This window comes from Rana temporaria, chromosome 2 (assembly GCF_905171775.1).
Source record: "Rana temporaria chromosome 2, aRanTem1.1, whole genome shotgun sequence".
Lineage (NCBI taxonomy): Eukaryota > Metazoa > Chordata > Amphibia > Anura > Ranidae > Rana > Rana temporaria.
The window spans coordinates 431776875-431804087 of NC_053490.1; the positions used below are offsets into that span (position 1 = coordinate 431776875).

General features: G+C 44.1%; 1 protein-coding gene across 2 annotated transcripts in view; it reads left to right on the forward strand.

Moving 5' to 3' along the window:
* The window catches only part of STX1A (syntaxin 1A), a 195784-nt gene extending 169273 nt beyond the window's left edge, over positions 1-26511 (forward strand). The window contains exons 6-10 of one of the 2 annotated variants that reach the window (XM_040338316.1): positions 1382-1490; positions 8086-8159; positions 16717-16854; positions 21969-22022; positions 22547-22633. In XM_040338316.1, the coding sequence (XP_040194250.1) occupies positions 1382-1490; positions 8086-8159; positions 16717-16854; positions 21969-22001 (354 nt within the window). In that variant the 3' untranslated portion in view covers positions 22002-22022; positions 22547-22633. Of the gene's footprint in view, positions 1-1381; positions 1491-8085; positions 8160-16716; positions 16855-21968; positions 22023-22546; positions 22658-25367 lie in introns of those variants that run through there. The other variant, XM_040338315.1, reaches the window with a different exon arrangement.
* The last annotated feature ends 702 nt before the right edge of the window (positions 26512-27213 follow it).

The window sequence follows — 27213 nt, forward strand, 5'->3', positions numbered from 1 at the left end:
AGAAATAACAAGGACCTTGATGGTGCTTTTCCACAAGGTTGATCTCAAGTGTAAAACCCTTGACATTTTGTATATAGAGGAGCTTTTGGTATTACTTCCATGCTACATGAGTTTTTACACTGTTGGCACATAAAAATGTCTTTAGAATTGACATGAATTGTGCTGGCTGTATATTAAAACCCATAAACTCTTGTTCTGTAAATTATCATTTGTTTTATATGCATTTGACATGCTTTTTTATGTGTTTCAGGTTACATTAGAAAGGTTGGCCATAGAAAAAATATGTGGGCAGTAAAACACAATGGGGCAGATCCACAAAAAAATTACGCATCGTATCTTTGTTTTGAATCCTCAAAACAAGATACGACGGCATCTCGGCTAGATCCGACAGGCGTACGTCTTCGTACGCCGTCGGATCTAAGCTGCAATTTTTCGGCGGCCGCTAGGTGGCGTTCCCGACGAAATCCGCGTTGAGTATGCAAATGAGCTATTTAAGGCGATCCACGAACGTACGCCGGCCCGTCACTTTTTTTTCCGTTGTTTGCGTTCGGCTTTTTCCGGCATATAGTTAAAGCTGCTATACTGAGGCGTACTCAATGTTAACTATGGCCGTCCATCCCGCGTACAATTTTGAATTTTTTACGTCGTTTGCGTAAGTCGTTCACGAATAGGAATTTGCGTAGAATGACGTCACCGTCGTAAGCATTGGCGGGTTCCGGTTTAATTTCGAGCATGCGCACTGGGATACCCCCAGGGACGGCGCATGCGCAGTTCCAAAAAAAGTTGTTTACGTCGGGTCACGACGTATTAGCATAAAACACGCCCCCATTAGATCCATTTGAATTCCGCGCCCTTATGCCGCAAGAGATACACTACGCCGCCGTAACTTACGGCGCTAATTTGTTGAGGATTCAAACAAAACAAAAGTAGCGTATCTTAGATACCCTGCGCCCGGCGCAGATGTCTGTGGATCTGCCCCAATATATTACACATACCAATATTTTGTAAGGTACTTATGCTCATGCTAAAGTGCACTACTACTATGGAAGGCAGGATCTTGAGCTCTTTCACACTGTGTTGCCATAAAAAAGATTGCAAGATCAAAATCTAGAGCGATAATACTAATTGCCACTCAGGATCCCCCCAATTTTATCATCCCTATACATGCTTTGGTTAACATTACCAAGCCCTAATGAATGGAGCCCCTTTGATCCCCTGAAACATGTTGGTTTTCTATGAATGAAATTAAATCTGGACTTTATACATTCTGCTTTTGGTGCTTTCCTCCTTTCACACCCAGTTCCTACTTGAGCAAAGAGGCCACCGCTCCTGGGAGAGCTTCTTCTACCCACTTAATTTTGATCACTTTTTGTCTTTCCAGCATTCAACGCTGTCTCGTAAGTTTGTAGAAGTCATGTCGGAGTATAATGCTACGCAGTCCGATTATCGCGAGCGCTGCAAAGGCCGCATTCAGAGACAGCTAGAAATCAGTAAGTTTTGGTTCTTTGGCTTAAAACAAGTTCACTTATCCAGTTTGTTGTACAGGACATGGTGAAGATGTATGGTAAAGGAATGTAAAGGGCTCAGACTTATGACCAATGTAATGTTGACATTTTTTATGACAGGTATCATAGGCGTGCGCACAGGGTGTGCCTGGGCACACCCTAATCACCCGGTGTGGTGCAGATTCCCCCTGTTTCATACAAAATTAGTACACTGTCAGTATATATACACATTCACACACAAGTGTGTTTGAGCTTTGCGGTGCACACCCTAATGCAATAGGCTGTGCACACCTATGACAGGGATAAACATTTTTCACCAACATGGAGACTTGAATAAAATTTCAAGTGGAATACCAATGTTTAAATATTTTTTGAGAAATACCTATGTACAAATAATTTCGGGGAAAATGCCATAAATGATGAATCTGTTAAATAATACAATTTTTTTTATAATACTTTGCTTACATTTACATTAAATTTTAGGACATATTACAGGCATACCCCTGACCATACACAATACACTTTTAAGTACACAATGGGGTTTATTTACTAAAGCTGGAAAGTGCAAAATCAGGCTCACTTCTGCATAGAAACCAATGAGCTTCAAGGTTTTATTACCAGGCTTAATTGAACAAGCTGGGGTTAGAAGGTCCTTGGGGCCAGATCCACAAATAGCGGGCGTAACTTAACTTTTCCCATTTAAGTTACACTGCCGCAAATTGTCCAAGTTAGTGCCCGATCCACAAAGCACTTACCTGAAAATTTGCAGCGGTGTAACTTAAATCTGTCCGGCGCAAGGCGGGCCAAATAGAATGGGGCGAGTCCCATTTAAATTAGGCGCGCTCCCTTGCCGGTTGTACTGCGCATGCTCCGTCGGGTAAATTACCCGACGTGCATTGCGCTAACTGACGTCGCACCGACGTCATTTGCTTAGACGGTAACGTAAATGGCATCCAGCGCCATTCACGGACGTCTTACGCAAATGACGTTGATGGTTAAATTTCGACGCGGGAACGACGGCCATACTTAACATGGCTTAGGAGAACTAGGGCTCAGCCCTAGTTTTACGCGGCGTAACCCGACGGAAACTACGTAGATTTAGATCAACGGGCCGTTCGGGGATCGCCGTAAATCTTCATTTGCATATTCTACGCCGGCCGCAATGGCCTCGCCACCTAGCAGCCGGCCTAGAATTGCATCCTTAAGATCCGACAGTGTAATTCAATTACACCTGTCGGATCTTAGGGCTAGCTATGCGTAACTGATTCTATGAATCAGTCGCATAGTTAGAAACAGAGATACGACGGCGTATCAGTAGATACGCCGTCGTATCTCGTTTGTGGATCTGGCCCTTGGTTTCTATGCAGAAGTGAGCCTGATTTTGCATTTTCCGGCGATAGTAAATAAACCCCATTGTGTACTTAAAAGTGTATCATGTATGGTCAGCCTAAATATTATTTATAGAAAAATGCAAATTTTTATATGTTATATGTAAAGGGTTAATCTATATCCAAACATATTTTTAAGAGGGAGGCAGTGCATAGTCTTTTTTTTAATTATGACTTTCATTTCTGTTTCAATAATGCAGGGTAATTCTCAAAGTACTTATCCTTTCATCTTATTTTCATAGAATTGTTGTGCTGGTTAAAAACATTTGCAGAGCTATGTAAATGACAAAAGGTTTAATACACAGTAGGTTTCATTTAATTAAATGGTGTAAATTGCAATGACTTGCAATAAACCTTAGCAATCAGTGGAAACTTGGATATCTTTTGCCTGAATTATAATTTGTAGTGGCATATCATTTTTGTATAATGATTTTTAGTTACATGTAATATGTCTATAATGATCAAATAGTTAGTAAAAATAATAGAACTAAGCTATGTAGAGTTTTCCACAGCAGCAATATATGTGATGACTCCTGGAAACAAGACAAAGAGCAGGTGATAAAGGTGATGGCCATACATATGTGTATTTTGGATGGTCCTTAAGGAACTGTCTGAAATTCGATATACGAATGCCCCTCTCTTTCCCCTCCCATCCAACATCCCTGAATAGGAAAATCACAGAAACCAGATGGGAATTTTTCAACTAAACTTTGCTTGCATCTGATTAGATGTAGCTGCTGTTTGGTTATTTTGACAGTTGCTGATGCCGGCTGTCAAAATGCAGTAGACACAGCGGGGAACTCATCTATCTGCACCGTGTGGATTGGAGAATCTGTTAGATTTTTAGAAATCCTCTCCCATCCTCCTACTATGCGTGAACTGTAAATTAACCCCTTCATGTTCTGATCCCTCTGTGTATGACCTAAGAAGCCCGCACCGTTACATGTGGAGTCCCACAAGGATCACCCCTGTCGCCAGTGCTCTTCAACATCTACCTCCGCCCACTCCTCACAATCATCAGCAAACAGGACCTGCTCTATCATTCTTACGCGGACGACATTCAACTTTATCTCTGCATCACCAACAAAAAAGACCAATATCATGGATTGGAAAAATGTCTGACATTGATAGATAATTGGATGACAGAGAGCTCCCTCAAACTCAATGGATCCAAAACTGAACTGCTCCTTCTACACGCAAACCGGAAGACTAATTCTAGGACGACTTGGGTTTCTCCCACCATCTTTGGACAAACCATCACCCCTAGTAATAAAGTAAAAAGCCTTTAGAGTTATCTGTGACTCCTACATGTCTATGGACGCATAAATAGGATCGGTGGTCAGCGGATATCACTATCTTCTCCGCTTGCTGCGCAGACTCATCCCCTTCACCCCGAAAGAAGACGCAGCAGTAGTAGTGGGGAACACTCATCAATTCCAGACTTGACTACGTAAACTCCCTCTACCTAGGACTACCGAAATACCAGATGGCTCGTCTACAAGTTGTCCAGAACACGGTAGTCAGACTGGTAGCGGGTAAAAAAACGGACCAACCACGGCCATGAGGACCCTCCACTGGCTAGCCGTAAAGGACCGGGTGACATTCAAGACCCTCTGCCTCACCCACAAATGCACGCAAGAAATCGCGCCGCAATACCAATGTGAGAAAATTAAAACACTACACCCCAAGTCGGGTCCTCCGATCAACAAATCAGAACCTCCTCCACATCCCCAAATCTCGCTACAAAACGAAGGGCAATGACGATTCGCTGTCCAAGGACCTCGGTTATGGAATGCTCTACCTGCAGACATTCGGTTGGAGGAAAATCATCGGGCCTTCAGAAAAAACTTAAGACCCATCTTTTCTGAAGCGTGGTTGGATGATCACATTGGTTACAGCGCCTTGAGGCGATTCAGTTCGCATTTGTAGCGCTATATAAGTTACTCATTCACTCACTCTACATTAAAGCGGAGGACCCCCCAATTTTTTTTTTTTTTAAAGGCCAGCAGCTACAAATACTGCAGTTGCTGACTTTTAAAAAATTAACACTTACCTGTCCAGTGTGCCCGCGAAGTCGGCATTACAAAGATGGGCAATCGCTCGGTCCTCAGATGCTGACACCGCCATGCTCGGTGAGGGAATCAGGAAGTGAGGCCTTGCGGCGTCACTGCCCGGTTCCCTACTGCGCATGCGTGGCGTGCCATCACTGGTCCCCGCTCTCTCCTGGGAACACTCTGTTTCCCAGAAGACAGCGGGGGTGACACAAAGGGGCGTGACTCCTGTGGGAGTCAATACCCAAAAGTGGTGCAAATACTTGTTTTATACAGGTATCTGCACCCCCCCCCTCCCCCCTGAAAGGGGGATTTTTTTAACACAGAGATCAGCAACAATCATTAGCACCATGCAAACCTTTGCCTACAGGGTGATCTACTTATTAGTGTTCCAACTCCATGGTATTCTATGGCATTAACAGGCTATTTCTCATTCCCGATATAAATAATACACTAGCCCTGAAAACCTTAGTACAACCTCTGGCAGAGCTCAAGGGCATAATCAGTGCAGAGGGACAGCCCTCCTTCTCTTCTCCCTGCCTGCGTCAGGCGCCTAGTACACTGTCACTTTATATATATGCTCTTGCAGCAGTGATGTCTCCTTTGCTGGAAACCAAACCAATCGTCATTTTCTCAGCTGACCGATGTCTTCCAGGGACATAAGAAGGCTTTAAAAATAAAGAGCAGTAGGGTGCTATAACAGCCAATAAGTTAAAGGCTTGTCATTGTTTAATGGAAATCGATATTCTGTGTGTGTGTGTGTGTGTGTGTGTGAATGTGCTTAAAGGAAATCTTTGGCCTATTTTAATTAGTTTTAAATAAAGTTGCCTCCTGTCCATCCCGTCTTGAGATTTACACAGCCCTGTCAGCACGAAAGACCTGATCTTTTTTGTGTTGAATAAAGCAGACCTTAAATTTTCCACTCGCATTTTGCGAGTGGAAAATGAGGTCTGGCGAGGAGCTGGGCTGCCTGGGAGAGGGGGGGTGAGCACCGCCGGCGGCCGTTGTTGATCGGGAGCTGTTCTCCCAGCGATCGCCTATGGCAGAGAGCATTGAGGTAGAGCAGGACCGCGGTATCACTGAGTGGTATAGCCCGCTGTAATAGTATAAGATTGAACTTTTCTCTGCTCTGCCAAAATGTCTATACTTTATTCCAGGGCTCAAAATTTCAAGTCTTGAGCCACTAGCCAGGCCTCAAGGGTTACTCGCCACCAGTTCCCCCGCCCAACCCCTACCATGCCCTGCCCCTAATTCTGCCGCTAATCACACCCTCATAAATTTTCTCCTGAAATGACACTTTAATGTTTTATGCAGAATTAAGTTACAAAAATAAATATTAACAACTTTTTCAGTTCCCCTCAGTACAGCCTCATCTGTGCCCATCAATGCAGGCTCACCTGTGCCCACCATTGCAGCCTCACCTGTACCCTCCATTGCAGCCTCACCATGCCCACCATTGCAGCCTCACCATGCCCACAATTGCAGCCTCACCGTGCCCCCATTGCAGCCTCATTGTGTCCCACATTGCAGCCTCATTGTGTCCCACATTGCAGCCTCACCATGCCCCACATTGCAGCCTCACCATGCCCCACATTGCAGCATCACTGTGCCCCCATTGCAGCCTCATTGTACCCCCCATTGCAGCCTCATTGTGCCCTCACTGCGGACTCACTGTGCCCCCATTGGTGGCCAGATCGTGACAGGAGAAAGAGGAGAGCTGCGGGATCACAGAGCGGTATAACCCACTGTCAAATAACACCTACACATTTTCCTTTAAATGGAAGAGCAGGTAATTAGCCACCCTTTACCTGACAACCTTAAATATTAAATGCGCCTCACCGCTTCATTGCATGATTGTTGTCAAAAAGTCTGATCGTGTGTATGGGCAAGCTGCCTGCTGTGGGGGCACATTTGGCAGGAGGGATGGGCCAGAAGAGCCGGCGAGGGACCCAAGAAGAGAGGGATTTGAGCTGCACTGTGCAAAACCCCTGCATAGAGCAGGTAAGTATAATATGTTGTTATTTTTAAGTGAAAATTTTTTTAACTCATGATCTGCCAGAGGACTGGCAGATCATGATCATAGCATTGTCCAAATGCTTTAAGAATAATCCCTTTTTGGGAAAACGCTTACAGTATTTTATAGATGGTGCTAAACCCCGGCCAGATTGGCGAGTTTTATATCATCCTATTCCCCTCTATGCTTCCGTGTATGCTCTCAAGAGAGTACAATGGCACACAATGGACCGTTTTCATCGGACCAACCGATCCTGTGTGGGCCCCATCGGTTTGTTTTCCATCGGTGTAAAAAAATAGAACATGTTTTAAAATTTTCCTATGGATAGCTCAGAAGCTCGTGTGTACAGGGCTTAAGGGGATTTATTGGTGAGATTTCCCAACCAGACAGAGTTCACAGCTTTGCCCACCCTGTCCCTTTTACTCCTTTTTTATTTTAAGTGCCAAAAGTATGCATCTTACCCCAGAAGAGTGTGCCCAGAGCTTTAAATTCAAAATCCAGAGTAATTTATTGCCAGCATTCCAAATGACATAATAAAGGAACGGGCACTTGTAAGTATTTGTTCAAGTTATTTAAGTTAAAGTAGAAGTCAGGTCAAACCTAAACTAAGCTTAAACCTACTCCCACTCTCCTCCTAAGCCCTAACTAACTATGCTAACAACCCTGTAAACAAAAGATGTGTATGCATACCTAATCTAAGCGGGCTCCAGTCCGTTCACATGAACTCCCCAGCTGCCAGCTTCAGGAAAGAGGAGAGAGCAGCGACAGCGGCTGCAGAGCCTGGAGGTAATGTTACCCATAGATTTACTATGGGGCTTCCATTGTCCACCGTCTCGCTGCTACACTGCAGCCGGAGCTGGTACCCGATCACATGAGCGGATTAGATTAGGTAAGTATACACATCTTTCCTTTATCGGGTAGTTGTCATAGGGCTCAGGGTAGTAGGTTTAGTGGGAGGAGTAGGTTTAAAGATTTTTGACTGGGCTTCTACTTTAAGGTTTAAAAAATTAAACCAACATCTGTGTTTTTTTATATGATTGCTATTGTTCTTAACAAATGTAATAAAAACATTATAATTTTTAAATGGAGGTACAAAAAAAACAATACAAGCTTTGGTCTCTTTACAGCTGGTAGAACCACGACGAGTGAGGAGCTGGAGGATATGCTTGAAAGTGGAAACCCCGCCATCTTCTCATCAGGGGTATGTTATAGCACCAACAGTAATGATGATGTACAATGTCGTGGCAGCTTGGCATGCACATAGTGCAGAAAACAACAACTTAAATAGATCTGTATGTAGCAGGATATGGCCAAGCAGGTCTATGTAGAGTATAAAAAGTGTCTGCTTCCATAGAGCAGTAAGAGTTCTCCTTTTTTGTGCTTTGTGAATTAGTCTTGAAGATTTAACGGTGGAGGAGGACATAGAACAATTCCCACTTACTCCCAGCGATCATGTAGCAGAGCAGGAAAAGACAACATATTCTGCTTGCTGGATTTAGGAGATTTGCATATTAGCCACCGCTGAAGCTTCAGAAACTAAGACATAATAATGAATAGGATTAGAGATGACCGGATTACTTATGTCAAATGAGTTCCACAGTGTGAGAAGTAAATGTAAATTCTAGGAATGGCCAAGATTCTTGGGAAAGACTGTATTTTATATGTAGTTAAAGGAAATCTTTATTGAGAGAAGTCAGTCTACCGTTGCTGAAAACGCAACTTACCTGGCTGTTTCACTAACCAGAAATAGATGTACAGTAAGTGCAATCAAAATGAGGTCAGATGGCTATCAATATCCTCCCCTCGGATTGAGAATCCCTACAATCTGCGTTCCCTTTTCAGTGGTTGAACTCATTGCCTTACCTGGGGTTTAGGCTTACCCTGAAGTACTCAGATTTATATCAAGCCAACTTACCTCCCTTGTTTGGGACGTTGGCGGCTATGCTCGTCTCTTGGTCCACTCTTCCGCTTTCCTGGTTTGGGAGAGTGGCGACGGTACGTATGACCTTTCTCCTGAAATGGCTTTATTATTTTCGAGTTTTACCTGTGCGGGTACCCTCTCACAACCTCCGAATACATCAACGTAAAATTCTGCAGTTTATCTGGGGCCTCACGAGACCCAGGATTAAGAGGCAGGTCCTTTTTGCACACAGAATCAACTGTGGCCTATCGGTCCCTAACTTACAAGCTTATTATACAGCAGCGGGTATCGCCCCACTGTCCGACCTTCACGAGAAGCAGCAAATGCCACTGTGGGTCACCATTGATTTAGTGGATTCTCATCCGACACCTCTAGCCTCCCTCCCTTGGCTCCCCCGGGCACATCGCCCGCCTACCATGGGTCCTTGTCTGGCTCATTCCCTTAGGTTGTGGGATGCGGTCAAATATTCTGCGGGGTCTGAGTTCCTCTCATCTCTCGCTACTCCACCTCCTTCATTGCCTGTTATTCCCACCAGGTCGTGACAATCCCTTACAGTTTTCATGGTGGACTGAACATGACTTTGTAGACATCCATTCTATGCTCACCCCAACCAAGATTATCCCTTTTGCGGTCTTACGTTCCTCTCACAATATTCCCCTTAGGGGGCATTAGGCTTCATTTCCATGGACGTTTTTACAGACATTTTTTTTGCCTTTTTTACAGTTTAAAAACGCCTGTCCATGTTTTATTTTTATTTTGAATATTTTTTTTTCTGAGCTGGAGCTCAAAAACGCAGCGGTAGTGTTTTTGCACGTTTTTGAGCATTTTTGAGCGTTTTTTAACGTCTGGCGTTTTTACAGCTCTAACGCTGGAGCTTCAGAACGCACTGGTCCTGGGTTTTTTTTTGCAGCTTAAAAACGGCTCAGCCATGTACAGCTCAAAAACGTCATGGTGGGCATGAGACCATAGACTAACATAGAGAGACGTTTTTAAGCTGCAAAAAACGCTCAGAAAAGTGGCTGTAAAAACGTCCAAAAACGTCCATGGAAATGAAGCCTTATGCCGCATACAGACGGTCGTTTTTTGTGATGAAAAAAAACGACGTTTTAAAAAACGTCATTTAAAATGATAGTGTGTGGGCAAAACGTCGTTTTATGTCTTCAAAAAAAACGACAAAAAAAAATTCGAACATGCTTGAATTTTTTGTGTCGTTTTTCAAAACGTTGTTTTTTACTTCACAGAAATTGACCGTGTGTAGCAAAAAACGACGTTTAAAACAACGTTTTTACACCCGCGCATGCCCAGAAGCTAGTTATAAAGCAAGCTTTAATGGAAAAAAGTGGTGAAACGTAACCTCGCTTTGCTAGAGCTTTGTGAAAAAACGATGGTGTGTAGGCAACTTCGTCTTTGAAAATGATGTTTCAAAAACATTGTTTTATTTCATGATTTAAAACGTCGTTTTTTTTTCATCACAAAAAACGACCGTCTGTACACGGCATTATAGTTACCTACAACTCCGACATTCTCTCCAACAACTTATCAGATCTCAATCCACCCCCTATACTATGACCCCCTTTGAAAGTTTACATAGATCGCGCCCCCAATCCTCAGGTCTCATATCTTTTGATTTATGCAGCTATCATCAATTCTAAGAAACCACCATTGAGACCTTGTCACCTCCAGTGGGAGGCTGAGCTTGGGAAACAACTCGATCCAGAGGACTGGCAGATCATGACCATAGCATTGTCCAAATGCTTTAAGAATGTTCTCTTTTTGGAAAACGCTTACAGTATTTTATAGATGGTGCTAAACCCCGGCCAGATGGGCGAGTTTTATACCATCCTATTCCCCTCTATGCTTCCGTGGATGCTCTCAAGAGAGTACAATCTGGCACACATCTGGTGGACCTGCCCCAGGGTATGTAGATTGTGGGTTAGAGTTAATACGTTGCTCTGTAACCTTTTCAACACCAATTTAAAGAGGGACCCTTTTGAGGCCCTTTTGTGGAAACCAATCACAGAGCTTCTCCGCCCTGATCGCCAGTTGGCGGCACATATTTTTACTGCAACTAAACTGACCATAGCAAGGGCCTGGAAGACCCCGGTCCTCAGCTTTGTAGCAGTTAAAAACTGTGTCAATGATATTATGGTTAATAAGAAACTTACTGCCATGTTATTGGACAGCCACGATAAATTCCCCAGGGTATGGCAACCCTGGGTGGCTCACAACCACCCTTCACGTTTTGATCAAATGTTACTTTCCCTTTGATGAGCCTCTGTACCCCCACCCCGTGGACCCTCTTCTCCAATCCCGCTCTTCCTTATTCCTTTTTTTTATTCTTCTCTTCTTTCTCTTTAGTATTATATACTCATGCTATTCTTCTAGCTAGTTCTCTTTCTCCTCACTCTCTCTCTTTCTCTTCACTCTCTCTGTGGCTCGGGCCCACAGGCTTGGTCCTGTTGGTCTTGGACACATTATGCGCTGTTGTTTATTTTACAAATTGGCAAATTTTATTCTCCATTATGTGCCTTTTTAAGTTTGTTTTCCTTTTTGTAATGTTGCATATTAAATAGCCATTTCGCTTTTAAGTTCTACATATACTCCGGTGTGATACCTGGTATGTCATCTAGACCAGCATAATGTCACTTTAGCAGGACGCATGAGGTAGGGACATCCTATTGCTGGTCTTCTACGCCCGCCCTTGGATTTCTAAGGGCTGGCTCAATCTCAGGACTACGGACTAACTTTTCTGACGACTCCAGTTTTAAACTTGTTAACCCATGATGTGTCCACCACTGTTTTTTGTATTTTTTTCTGTCGATGTGTTCTCAATAAAACTCTTTGTACAAGAAAATGAGGTCAGATCTCATGATCTGCATACTTGTTAAGGTCAGTGATTGAGTAAGTATTAGTCAATGGATTAGCATAATAGCCAATTAGTATTTTATAAAAGAGAGATCATCAATAGTAACCTCTATAATTAAAGTGGTTATAAAGTCTAAATATTTTTTGCTCCCACTGCTGTTAATCAAAGCCAGTGACACAGGCAACAGGGGTTGGGAGCAAGCCCGCATGAGTGCTCCCATAGGAAGTGGCTTCCTATGATGCCCACTTGTCAAAGAGGAGCCAGGAGCACCGGTGGGTGACTCGAGAAGAGGAGGTTCGAGGTCGCTCTGTGTTATTCCATTGCACAGAGCTGGTAAGTACAAATCTGTTTGTTATATATAAAAAAAAGAAATTGCATTTACAATCACTTTAAAGTGGAAGTCCATGCTAAAACTAAAATCCCTGCATCTATAGATACAACGATCTAACACTAACCTATCTAGCCCTGTAAAGAAGAAAACAGTACACATACCGTTTCTGCAGCCGATCCAACCCGATCCCACGCTGAGCTGTCAGCTGCGCCTTCGCTGTGTGGGTGGGTGCAGAGCTGCATAGCTTCCACCGCTGGAGAACGGGTCGGATTGCTTTCAGAAATGGTATTTATAGCGATTTTATCTTTACAGGGTTAGGTAGGTTAGTGTTAGAATGTGGGTGTTTATAGATGCAGGGATTTTTAGTTTTAGAGTGGACTTCCACTTTAACTTTGTACATTAATTACCTCCCGCCCGCCGTATAGTAAAATGAAGGTGGGATCTCCTCTCGTTCTAGGGCAACGTCAAATTCCGTCACCCCAATGCCACCGGTCTCGCGTGCCCGTTGGAGCGTAGAACGCGGCGGTCGTGCCATGTCCCTAGTGATTGGCTGTGTCCAATCACATCCGATCACATATAAATATGGATTTGCCCATCCATCCCACCCATCTGTGCCACCTATCATTGCCCATCAGTGCCGCCTCACCAGTGCCCATAAGTGCAACCTATCAGTGCCACCTCATCAGCGCACATCAGTGAAGGAGAAAAATTATTTATTTACAAAATTTACTGACCGAAACTTAAAACTCTTTATTTTTTTTAACAAAAAGACACAGCAGTGATTAACCACTTAAGACCCGGACCAAAATGCAGGTAAAAGACCAGGCCCCTTTTTGCGATTCGGCACTGCGTCGCTTTAACTGACAATTGTGCGGTCGTGCGACGTGGCTCCCAAACAAAATTGTGGCTCCCACAAATAGAGCTTTCTTTTGGTGGTATTTGATCACCTCTGCGGTTTTTATTTTTTGCGCTATAAACAAAAATAGAGCGACAATTTTGAAAAAAAATCTACATTTTTTACTTTTTGCTATAATAAATATCCCCCAAAAACATATATAAAATTTATTTTTTTCCTCAGTTTAGGCCGATACGTATTCTTCTACGCAATAAGCGTTTATCAATTGGTTTGTGAAAAATTTATAGCGTTTACAAAATAGGGGATAGTTTTATTGTATTTTTATTAATTTTTTTTTTTTTACTACTAATGGCGGCAATCATCGATTTTTTTCGTGACTGCGACATTATGGCGGACACTTCGGGACAATTTTGACACATTTTTGGGACCATTGTAATTTTCACAGCAAAAAATGCATTTAAAATGCATTGTTTATTGTGAAAATGACAGTTGCAGTTTGGGAGTTAACCACAAGGGGGCGCTGAAGGGGTTATGTGTTCCCTGAAGTGTGTTTACAACTGTAGGGGGGTGTGGCTGTAGGTCTGACGTCATTTATTGTGCGTCCCTATATTAGGGAACACACAATCGATGACAGCGCCACAGTGAAGAATGGGGAAGCCGTGTATATCGTCATTAGGCGGTCCTTAAGTGGTTAAATACCACTAAAAGAAAGCTCTATTTGTGTGAAAAAAATTATAGAAATAATAAAAATCTCTTACATTGTAAGCTCTAAGGATTCCTACTGTATTAAATTGTATTGTATTTTTACTGTCTACTCTCAAGTTGTAAAGTGCTGCATAAACTGTTAGCGCTATATAAATCCTATATAATATTAATAATAATAAAAATAAAATTTGGGTACAGTGTTGTGTGACAGGGCTAAAAGCTGAAAATTGGACTGGGCAGAAAGGGGGTGAAAGTTCCCAGTAGCAGTTAAATTAAGTATTAAAAGACACATTTAGGCTGCCATAGTAGAGAACTTAAAGCGGGGGTTCACCCTAAAAACAATTTTCTAACATTACATCCAGGATACTAACAACATTTACAGTATGCAGGTCTTTTTTTTTTATCGCCGTACATACCGTTATATTGAGATTTTCTCCCCGGCTTCCGGGTTCTGATTGCTGCGGGACTGGGCGTTCCTATCCCTGGGTTAGATGATTGACGTCTGGTGAAACAGTTCCCATGTCGCACAAGGCGCGTCACCAGATTTCCGTAAATAGCCGAGCTGCGAGTTGGCACTATACGGCGCCTGCGCCCGCCGTGTAGAGCTGACTTTTTATCGCCTTATATCGATAAAAAAAAAGACCTGCATACTGTAAATGTTGTTAGTATCCTTGATGTAATGTTAGCCTTGAGGCGATTAAGTTCGCATTTGTTGCTCTATACAAGTTACTCACTCACTCACAAATTATTACAGCAATACAAAATACAGTATTAAGTGTACTCTAAAAATAAAATACGTGGACTTCAAAATACTGTACTGTAGCTCATATCGGGTAGGAATACTGTACAGTACCTCTGTGGTGAAGAAAAAAAAAATCACAGTTTAAATGTAACAAAAAAATTATAATGTTAAGGTGTCTGGTGTTGATTCATGTAAAGCCGCTGGTGAACAGTTTACAGTACTGTATGTGGGCAGACACTCGGGAACTGTTGACACATCTGGGTGCTCCAAACGCGAATTACGCCCGCCCCATCCAGCTGGGAGTGTCTCAGAGTTCTTCAGGAAGCGCTGGGAGCCACCAGCACTCTCGGACCTCTGGCTACATACAGTACTGTATACTGTACACCAGCGGCTTTACATGGATTAACACCAGACGCCATAGTATTGTGAGTGTAATTCTTTTTTTTTTTTTACATTAAAACTACTGCTCATATATCAAGCATACCAAGTCAAAATGTTAAAAAAAAAATTAAATTTAGCCCGTCTTGCAAAACGCTTGTATACTTCGTTACTCGCAAACCAAGGTATTACTGTATTTATTATTTTTTTCAGACTACTGCATCATACACGTTTATTATGTATACTGGTATATATCCCATTACCTGCAGACTGCTACTTCTGATAAAATTCTTAAATGTTGTGCCTCTTTCTGAGCCACTTGATCCTGCCCTGAGCAGCTGTCTACGGGCACTGTGAGAGTTAACAGCTGCCGCTTCTACTAGAGGCATCTGTCCCGCTCACCAACCCGGTTCTGCCCTGTTCACCATTCATATTGCTCAATTCACCATCTCGTATCACTCTTTTCCTACAATGTATCACCTTCTGTAAGCAGTTTACAGACCAGATCTGCACTGCCCTTTCATAGAATGGGGTCTCCAAACTTTTCAAACAAAGGGCCAATTTTTTGTCCTTCAGACTCTAGGCCCCGTACACACGACCGAACATGTCTGCTGAAACTGGTCCGCGGACCAGTTTCAGCAGACATGTTCGGTAGTGTGTATGGCCGAGCGGACAGGTTTCCAGCGTACATTTGTCCGCCAGACCGTTTTCGAGCGGACAAATGTTTCTAAACATGTTTAGAAACATGCCCGCTGGAATCCTGTCCGTCGGACATGTTCGGTCGTCTGTACAGACTTACCGTACATGTCCGAGCGGCCGCCATCCCTCGCATGCGTCGAATGACTTTGGCGCATGCGTGGAAGCATTGAACTTCCAGGGCCGCGCACAGCGCCGCGTCATCGGCGCGGCCTCGTCACCGCGTATCGTGTACGCGCGGATTTCTGTATGATGGTGTGTACAGCCATCATACAGAAATCTCCGGACGGGCATGTCCGCTGAAAACGGTCCGCTGAAAACAAGGCCTAGGAGGGCCGGATTGTGTCCAGCGGTCAAATATGGTCAGTAGGAGGAGGGGTAGTGCCCCTATCAGTAGGAGGAATAGCATCCCATCATTGGCATCAGTGAAAGAAATAGTGCTCCCTTGTTAGTGTCAGTGGGAGGAATAGTGCCACATATCAGTGGGAGGAATATTGCCCCAGGGGCCAGATAAAAGCTAGCAAAGGGCCACATCTGGCCCTCGGGCCGCAGTTTGGAGACCTCTGGATTAAAGTATAGCTCAAACACTGAGGCCCCATACACACCATAGAATCTATCCGCAGATAAATCCCATCAAATGGGTTTCTGCGGATAGATCCTATGGTGTGTACACGCCAACGGATATTTATCCGCAGATAAATCTCCCCTGGAATGGATTTCCAGCAGATAAATATTTGTCGACATGCACAGAATATCTATCTGCTGGAATCCATTCCAACGGATGGATCCGCTCGTCTGTACAGACTTACCGGATCCATCCGTCCAAAGGGATTCCCCGCACGCGCCGTAATGAATAGACGCATGCGTGGAATTCCTTATATGACAGCGTCGCGCCCGTCGCCGCGTCATAATAGCGGCGACGGCGTGACACGTCATCGGCAGAGGATTTCAGCGCGGATTTCAATGCGATGGTGTGTACACGCCATCGCATAGAAATCCTCTGAAATCTTAGAGAGGATTTATCCGCGGATACGGTCCGCTGAACCGTATTCGCGGATAAATTCTATCGTGTGTATGGGGCCTCACAGTATAAACATGAGAATGCTAGTGCTGGCTGTTGGACTTTATTGTGTAGTAAAGAGATATGTAAATAAACCAAAACTCAGATTCCACGTGAGGCCCTCATATCAAGAAAGTTGATCACTGAGCTAAAACAAATACCTGATTTGCATTCAATTAATATTATTTCTTATCTTCTTGCAGATCATCATGGACTCGAACATTACTAAACAAGCTCTGAATGAAATTGAGACTCGGCACAGTGAGATCATTAAGTTGGAGAACAGCATCCGGGAACTCCATGACATGTTCATGGATATGGCGATGCTTGTAGAGAGCCAGGTACGTTCGTTGTCACTCTTGATTCCATCAGTGGAAATGTCACTCTGTATATTATTACTGATAATGTGCAGTAATGAAAATGAAATTCCATGTTTTTACTTTTACTGTAAAATAGTAGGATTGATAGTTCATTTACTGCTTTTACATATAAAAATGGGGATGCTCTGGTCAATACTACACTTGGGCAATGGGTTTCTCACCCCCACTCCTGTCTTTACTTCCCATGCTGCATATGGGATGAGCGCTCAGCTGGTAAGTACTAACCACTTACCTGTTGTGATGTGTTCTGTTGATGTCTGTTTGTAGCCGTGTGACTCTCAGTACACTGTCTGTCTCGCTTTCTCTTACAATCTTTCTATGCAGCTCTAATCCAGTTTATTTTCTGTGCAGTTTTAAAAAATATGTATTATCAATTTAATTGTCAAGGAAGATTATACCTTGATGACTGCTCAAAATTTGCAAAAAAACATGATTTATGATGTGAAACCCTATAAGACTTAAATGACCACAGCTAGAGAGATCTATAGACCTATTATGCCCCGTACACACGATCAGGCTTTTGCATGGCCAAACTAACATCGGAATTCAGACAGAATTCCATCAGAGTAAAAGAGAACATGTTCTCTATCTAAACTCCGATGGAATTCCTCGGAAAAAAGTCAGATGGGGCATACACACAGTCGGAATTTCCGATGGAAAAAGTCCGTCTGACTTTTTCCATCGGAAATTCCGATCGTGTGTATGGGGCTTCACATTTGTTTATCTTGCCATGAAGACAGCTGAAGGTAAAAGAAGGGAACAGAATGACCGTTGGTAGTTTCTTCTATAGGATTGCGTGACAAAATATTGCTTCCTACTAGGGATAAGCCGAACACCCCCCCTTTGGTTCGCACCAGAACCTTTGAACGGACCGAACGTTCGCGCGAACATTTAGAACCCCATTGACGTCTATGGGACTTGAACGTTCGAATTCAAAAGTGCTCATTTTTAAAGCCTAATATGCAAGTTATTGTCGTAAAACATCTTTGAGAACCCGGGTCTTGCCCCAGGGAACATGTATCAATAGAAAAAAGTTTTAAAAACGGTCGGTTTTTTCAGGACTCCTGAAAAAAGACAGTTTTTAAAACTTTTTTTCCATTGATACATGTTCCCTGGGGCAAGACCCAGGTTCTCAAAGACGTTTTCACAGGCATACTATAGACACCCAGCAGGTACAATATTTAACGGAATTTTTCATTTTTTTTTATTTAAGCATCATTAAAATCACTGCTCCTGAATCTTTAGGTGCAAACTACAGAGCACACGGGCAGTACACACCAAGTAGCTTTAGGTGAAAACTACAGAGGACACAGGCAATAAACCACGTAAGAATACTGCAGCTAGCCCAATCACCTGCCTGCCAGTAAATTAGGAAGAACTGATCTAGCCAAACTATACAGTATATAAATATATGTACAACACCTGGGATGTATATATATCCTCTACACACTGTAACATTAACTGACTAGCCTGCCTGCTCTATCTACCTGAAAAAAATTACACTCTCTCTTTCCTCTCTTAACCACCGCAACACACTACACAAGGCCGACCTGCAGGCGGCCTTTTATAGTGTGGGGTGTGTACTAAACCCCCTGAGCCATAATTGGCCAAAGCCACCCTGATTTACTGGCAGGCAGGTGATGTTGCTAGCTGCAGTATTCTGCAAGCTGTGATTGGCCAAGCATGCGGGTCATAGTGCATGCTTGGCCAATCATCAGCCAGCGATGCCGCAGTGAGTTATGGTCTGTGAAACGTAACTCGAATTTGGCGCGAATGACCCGTTTTGTTCGTATTTTGACGAATGATCGAACATACGATGTTCGAGTTGAACATCAGTTCGACTCGAATACGAAGCTCAACCCTACTTCCTACCCTCAACTGAGATGTGCCTAAATATGGCAATGTAGGGTTTAGTGCATGGGTGCTCAACCTGTGGCCCTCCAGTTGTTGCAAAACTACAAGTCCCATGAGGCATTGCAAGGCTGAACAGTTACAAACACGACTCCCAAAGGCAAATGCATGATGGGACTTGTAGTTCTGCAACAGCTGGAGGGCCACAGGTTGAGCTCCCATGGTTTAGTGTGAGCAGTTATTGCTGAAAATGCTGCATGTTTGAAAATCTCAGTGATCACTGAACTGAACATCCCTTTCTCAACAGTCTATTCAGCAGGCTTGTGCCAGTGCTCAGCATCACCAATATACACCACCACAGTGGGTCCAACGATGCAGTGACTGGGACATCTCCTGTCACTACTAATGGGGTCCTGCCTTTCTTTAGTCACTGATAATTATTAGCATGGTGCAAGAGGGCAAACAGTGATACTCATTGACACCCTAAAAAAGAACGTCTATCAAGATTCTTATATAGGCAGGTCAAGATATAGCTTGCAGTAGTTGGTCTCATATAACTGGTCTTGTTCTGTAATGTTGAAGACCTTTTCCTAATTATCCAAGTAACGTCTTAAGTTCTAATTAGTGCCAAGACTATACCGTGGCATTTATAGCCTGTCCCAGATTTCGGTGCTAGATTATGAAATTGCAAACTTTGACATCTCTACCTTTACACCTTTCATCGTAATTAGATTTAGTTGACTGGTGTACCTGTGTTGGAGTATGTTTCCAAAACGTATTTGAACTAAAGAAACTGCTTGGATGAGTGGTGAAACATTTTCAACTTTTTAAAAAAAGTCCAGTTATTTTTGACTACCCACTGCTAGCTAAAATAAGAATAGTTTTCCAATTATATTTTCATTTTTTTCCAGTGTAGATTAAATCTGATGAATTGCTTTGCGGCGCTAGATACATTAGACTTTCAGGCTTTCTGGATTGTTTTCTAATAAGTTCTTTTCCAGTAGTCTAAATGCCATGATACCAGTTAAAGCCCCTTGTGTGCTCATACAATAATACTGCAAGCAAAGCCCAAAATAACATTGATGGTACAGATCTCATGACAATGTTTTGAAGGTAACAATCAAATTCAGATTCAATCTAGGTAGAATAAAGCTCACCATATATGCTACAGCCTGATTGTCCCGTCTTAAGCCAGCCATAGACCAATTTTGTTGATGGGGGGAATCCTCCCGTGGAGCCATTGTGTTCTCCCGGGGAGGGGGGTTGATCCCGCCGGGAGAACACAGTGATTATTATTGCTTGCAGCTGTTATAGTCTCATGTAATTTGACAGGCTGCTTGTACCCAAGTTGATCGATCGGACAGTGTTATTAAATCTCGGCCTGTTCCCGCTGAGCCTGCCGAGATTTGAACCGTCTGTGGTCGGTCTTTATTTATTTAGATCAATCAACAAATGTAGTTTAAGGGCCTCCCTGATTGGATGCAAACTGAATAGATGTTTTAGGCAGGCCCCCACACTATAATTGGATTCTAATTTGTATGGTCATTTTAAAGGGGTTGTAAAGGTAAAAAAAAAATCCTAAATAGCTTCCTTTACCTCAGTGCAGTCCTCCTTCACTTACCTCATCTTTCGATTTTGCTTTTAAATGTCCTTATTTCTTCTGAGAGATCCTCACTTCCTGTTCTTCTGTCTGTAACTCCACACAGTAATGCAAGGCTTTCTCCCTGGTGTGGAGTGTCGTGCTCGCCCCCTCCCTTGGACTGCAGGAGAGTCAGGATGCCCACTAACACACAGCTCCTTTCTCTAGCTGCAATGTAGAGAGCGTCCTGACTCTCCTGTAGGGGTGCAACAGATCAAAAAACTCACGGTTCGGATCGTTCCTCGGATCAGGAGTCACGGATCGGATCATTTTTCGGATCAGCAAATAAAATAAAAATTCTCCCCCACATCTCCCCCCCCCCACTGTAATATACACATCTCCCCCCCCCACTGTAATATACACATCCCCCCCCCCACTGTTCACCCCCCCACCAACTATAGTACCCCCTCGGTGCAAACACCCCCCCTCCTCTCAGTACAAGAGACCCCCCCTCCTCTCGGGGCAAGAGACCCCCCCTCCTCTCGGGGCAAGAGACCCCCCTCCTCTCGGGGCAAGAGACCCCCCTCCTCTAGGGGCAAGAGACCCCCCCTCCTCTAGGGGCAAGAGACCCCGCCTCCTCTCCGGGCAAGAGACCCCCCTCGGGCAGTACAGACAGCGTGTGCTTCTTCCCCACGAGTGCGGGCTCCTCCTCTGTGGGTGTAAACAGAGGAGGGCCGCCGCCGGTTGTACCAAGATGGCCGCGGCTCCGGAGCTAGGCCGAAGCCGTGGCCTTTCCTAATGTTATTCCTGCGGCTCCGGAGCTAGGCCGAAGCCGCGGCCTTTCCTAGCGTTATGGCCGCGGCTCCGGAGGTAGGCCGAAGCCGCGGCCATAACGTTAGGAAAGACCGCGGCTTCGGCCTAGCTCCGGAGCCGCGGACATAACATTAGGAAAGGCCGCGGCTTCAGCCTAGCTCCGGAGCCGCGGCAATCTGCGGATCACAGTGTGTTCCGATCCGAAGGGGGTGACCCGTTTGGATCACGGATAAACTGTGATCCGTTGCACCCCTACTCTCCTGTAGTCCAAGGGTGGGGGTGAGCATGACACCCCACACCAGGGAGGAAGCCTCGCATTACTGTGTGTAGTTACAGACAGAAGAACAGGAAGTGGGGATTTCTCAGAAGAAATAAGGACATTTAAAAGCAAAATCTAAGGGTGAGGTAAGTGAAGGAGGACTGCACTAAGGTAAAGGAAGCTATTTAGGAAAAAACTTGTACCTTTACAACCCTTTTAAGTCTAGGGCTGCATGGAGTATTTTAATCTTTTTTGTGAGAATTTAACCCGTTATTGGCAGTAACTTCAATTCCAACACCTTGAAATCACTGTGCTGATAATAAGATGTAGCAAGAGAGCTCTGTTTACCCAAGCCTACTCTATAAAGTCTTCTGGGTCCCATTGTAGAGCTACTCGACACCCGAGGAAGTAACAATATCATTTTCATGAGGTAGCTGTGCAATCCTGAAGTTTCTGTTCAGTTGTGGCTTATTTTCTCTTATCTATCCGACTTATCTGGTGGTCATCCTTTCTTCTGGAACATATATTGTTGAAATGATTTATAAAACTCCCCCCATTTGTTTTTGTTTGCAGGTTAAAGCTGATCGGAACAGCAAGTGGGGCTGAAAGTCACCCACAGAAGACCAGGTAACATGCAAAGGAATGCAATTAAACTACAATGATATTAAGGATCTTTCTTTTTCTGGCCCTCTTCTGTTATCCCTCACTCGTTCTTCCTGTCTCTATACTGCGCTGTTCTACTCCTGTCTATGAATCACTCTGAACTTGTCTGCTTTGTACTCTAAACTCTTATCCTATCTTCCATCTCTTCTGTCTCATTCGTCTCTTGTCACTCCGCTGTCCAATCTTTACTTCCCCCGGTATTCTTGGTTCTTTCTTCTTCCACAATCTATTTCCTCTCTTTGTAAACCATTTCTTCAATCCATTCCATGATACATTTATGCACTTACCAATGCTGCATGTTTGCTGTGCGCCATGTACGCGCTTGTGTTCACTTGCATGTGTCTTTTATCTTGTATGTCGCTTTTTGTATTTCTCCAACTTCTCTTCTCTGTGTTACTTTCTCTTGATGTCTTCCGAATATCTCTGGCTCCTTCTTTTCGGCCTCTTCTGTTTTTCCCCTCCCCCCTCCTATTTCTGCACACCATCAGGGAGAGATGATTGATCGCATAGAATATAATGTGGAACATGCTGTGGATTACGTGGAAAGAGCTGTCTCCGACACCAAAAAGGCTGTCAAGTACCAGAGTAAAGCCCGGAGGGTGAGTAGCCACTGCTACGCATATATGAACTTATGTATAAAAGAAGTGCAAAAAGCACATTTTACTTTCCTTTATATTATACATATTGCACAGTACTGTATAGATTTAATTTCCGACATTTCACATCAATCTCTGCTACGGTTGAGTTCAATGTCCTTAAAGTCTAACTAAAGTCTCCTTGTATGACAGTCTAAACCAGGGGGTCTCCAAACTGCAGCCCAAGGGCCATATGTGGCCCTTTGCTAGCCTTTATCCGGACCTTGGGGCACTATTCCTTCCACCTATTTGAAGCACTATTCCTCCCACTGACACCAACAAGGGGGCACTATTTCTTCCACTGATGCCAATGATGAGATACTATTCCTCCTACTGATCACCAACCTTAAGGCCATGTTTTTTCTCACTGGTGCTGGGCCCAAGACATTTTCTGCCCCCGCTGGCCACAATCTGGCCCTTCCAAAGTTTGAAGGACAATAAACTGGCCCTTTGTTTAAAAAGTTTGGATACCCCTGGTCTAAACAAGTACAAAATCCGGCTAATGTGTGAGACTTAAACCCCCATCCTTTACCTTCTCTGACTGAGCCAAATCTTTTATTCACATGCACCCCTTCCCAGACACTGCAGCTCACAGGGAGTCTGTAACTGGAGGCAATGCTGTCAATCCAGAAAGCAGTGGGCAAGACTAGGTGCGTCCAGGTGCTGACAAAATCAGACTTGGTAATCAGTGACAATGATAATTGCTACTCCCCCTGCAGCAATTTTTATCATGCAGCTGGAGAACACCCACACAAACAAGGGTGTAACGCAGAGACTTTATGAAGGCCCTGCTAGAATACTGGGAATACATCAGTACCAACATTTGTATCATTGCAGTTCAGTAGTCAGACAGAGTTTTATCCAGCTGCCATTTATTTGCATCTACGTAACAACACCCTGTACTATCTTGCACTAAAATGTTGCCCAAATGTCTGGACACTAGTTGCATTTTATGGTGTTGGTGTACAGTACAGGCGGTCCCCTAATTACAAATGTAGAACTACCCCCATAGGAGCTGCTGGTTTGAATTTGGGCCTGCCCTTACCTTACCTGCCCTTACCTTACCACGTTCGTCTTAGGGGTCCTCCTTTAAGTTATTCACAAATGTCTGCACCAACACTTTTTCTTCCAAGGTTTTATTAAACAAACTCAGTCAGAGGGATGAAGGGTTAGGGTAGATTCAGGTACCTTACTTTGCGGATCACGGGTACGTTCTTGGATCCAGAGGACAAACCGTTTCAACACTGGATTCAGCAACCACCGGATAGGCCTCTCTCACTGACCTAGCAGCCGGTGCGAAGCTCGTTCAAAAGTCTCTGCCACAGACTTGATGAGTGTAAATGAGTCATTGCACAGCCCTCTGCCACAGGACCGTGTAACCGCACACAGACTTTGCAAAAGTTCCAAAGACACAGCTACACAGTACCAGGATCTTTCTGCCAGCCGGCAGCACTGTGAGGTAGATTGGCCAGGATCCGTCCTCCAATTGAATCCCCAATTGTTTGGCTTCTTCCCGCAGGCAAGACAGCAAAGGACCACCCCTGGACCAGTAGGCCCCAGAAACTCCTAGGTCTACTCTCCGTAACGGAGCCTCGGGCCAGCAGGCCCCAAGGCCGAAAAAGAAAAATTGCTAGCACATCCCTGAGGCCAGGAGGGCCATCAGATCGGGATCGGAAGACCCCGCCAAAACACTGGCTGTCCCTTAACCACTTAAGGACCGCCTCCTGCAGATATTCGTCGGCAGAATGGCACGGCTGGGCACAAGCACGTACCTGTATGTCCTCTAAGTGCCCAGCCGTGGGTTGCGGGCGCGGGACCCGATCACCGCCGGAGTCCCGCGATCGGTCCCCGGAGCTGAAGAACGGGGAGAGCTGTGTGTAAACACAGCTTCCCCGTTCTTCACAGTGGCAGCTTCATTGATCGTGTGTTCCCTAATATAGGGAAACACGATCAATGATGTCACATGTCCAGCCCCGCCCCCCTACAGTTAGAAAAACATATGGGGTCACACAACCCCTACAGCGCCCCCTAGTGGTTAACTCCCAAACTGCCATTTTCATTTTCACAGTAATCAGTCCTTTTTTTTATAGCATTTTTTGCTGTGAAAATGAAAACGGTCCCAAAAATGTGTCAAAATTGTCCGATGTGTCCGCCTTAATGTCGCAGTCACGAAAAAAATCGCTGATCGCCGCCATTAGTAGTAAAAAAAAAATTTTTTATAAAAATGCAATAAAACTGTCTCCTATTTTGTAAACACACAAACATCCGACTTACAAACGACTTCTACTTACAAACGGAGGGAGACAACAGGAAGTGAGAAGAAATCTACCCCTAGGAAGGGAAATTCACTCCTGTAAGAGTTATTATGTTTATATATACAGTGTGTGTGTGTATATATATATATATATATATATATATCGGAAGTATAACTAAATCTACCCACGATCAGCATGAAGAGAGCCTGCTAAGGATAAGTGCCCTGCAACATCTCAACAGCTCATAATTTAAAATTGTTCATCACTGGCTTATACAGTATAATTGCTAGAAAACATCAACATGCTCACTTTCTATAGAAAATAATTGTAATTTGCATTATATAACAATACAAAACTGAAAATAGGAATAGTTATGTGTTAGGACAATTTTCTGACCATATATCTCTTTCCTTCTACAGAAGAAGATCATGATCATAATCTGCTGTGTGGTGCTTGGTATTGTCATCGCTTCAACGTTCGGAGGGATTTTTGGATAGAAGGAGTGACAGTAGCCACAGTTTGCATGTTCAGGACATAGCAGGAAATATGCGGGAAAACAGTGCAAAGCCGCACCTGATGGTGGGGGACTGACGGCGAAAATACGCTTCCTGAGAGGAGAGCCCCTCTGCATGACTACCCTGTGTATAACCCAGCGCACATGCCCAGGGAGAGACTATTTGGTGCGGGAGGGGGAGGATGGGGTAGAAACAAAGCCAGACCTCCGTCTTGGAATCGGATGCAAAGCGATGCCCCTTTATTCTTCCTTTCAGAAAAACAGACTTCCAGCGATGGATCCAGCTTGGTGCTTTATAGGGATCAATATAGGGTTAGATTTCCTGCGCTGCCTTTATATTCTGTCCCCTTGCCCACCAGATGCCTTTTAGGTTTGAAGCAGGATCTGTCTCTTCCACATCCAACTAGACACCAGTGTTGGGCCAAAGTGCCAAGCTTAGCCAACTCTCACTTCTTAGATGTAACCCCCACAGCCCTCCCCCTCTGAATAAACAACAACTTGGGACAGCGCGCTGGGACAGACCATGTTGGCCTCCCCTTTGCATGACAGGGGTTCAGTGTTTGGTTAAACATTTTAAGGTTGGATTCTGTTTTGTGTGATCCTTGCCCTTTACCGACTCCTCTCCAGGAGAGGGGCACACCTTCCCCTTTTTTGTATTATGTGCATACATTCTCTTTTGTAATTGTGTGAGCAAGGTGTCCACTTGTGTGTATGTCTCTCCCAAGACCACTTATGCAGACAAATAAAAGTGTGAGGAGACTCCTGTGTATTGGAAGCTGTGGAGATGTCACAGTGGGGCAGGACAGCACCATCATTCCAGCTGATGATGGGAGGCCAAGCCCTAATGTGCCTTACGGCTTGTACCAGTCAGGAGTTAACCCCTTTTTAGAGCTGCAAAGATCTCCGGGTTTTCCCAGCTCTGAAGGGATTAATCACCAGCATGCTTTGTGAGGAGAGATTTTATATTTGGTGTTATATCTTCCTGGTGTATTTTGTCTGCAGCCCTTGTATGGCATTTAATAAATGATGTGAGTTTGGGAACAGTAAAATGTCAGGTTTTGCATTTTGTTCCTAGCAAAAAGCTTTCTTGTTGGAATAAGGGATCACATTTATCCTGGAAAGTTTAGTAATATACAATAAATCTGTCATAGCTGCCACTGTCATCGAAACCTTCAAATGTGAACTCTATAAAGGCTATAAAATACACAACTGAAACTATATATATTTATATGTGTGTGTATATATATATATATATATATCTATATATATATACTACAAAAGGATTTTGTCTAGCCGGACTTGTGATGATGCACTTATCCCCCAATGAACAGTATATATCAAGGTCAATAATGTTAAGGTCACATCTCACTGTTGCACTAAAGGTTAAAGAGGTTGTAAAGGTTCGTGTTTTTTCACCTATGCATTAAGGTGAAAAAACACCTGGCAATGACGCCCCCCCGTTTTACTTACCTGAACGCGTTCACCTGCTGTGCGCATCCACAGCATCCTCTTTCCCACTGAGTCTGGCCGTTGATTGGATAGAATGATAGCAGCGCAGCCATTGGCTCCCACTGCTGTCAATCACATCCAATGACGCGGCCGTCGGGGCAAGTGTATGACATGGGAGCGCACCTGCCAACTAACCCCCTCGGGAAAGAGCTTCCCAGAGGGGGTTAGCTTTAGTGGGGAGGAGCCGAGAGAGCCGCCGTGGGACCCCAGAACAGCAGGATCGGGGCCACTATGTGCAAAAC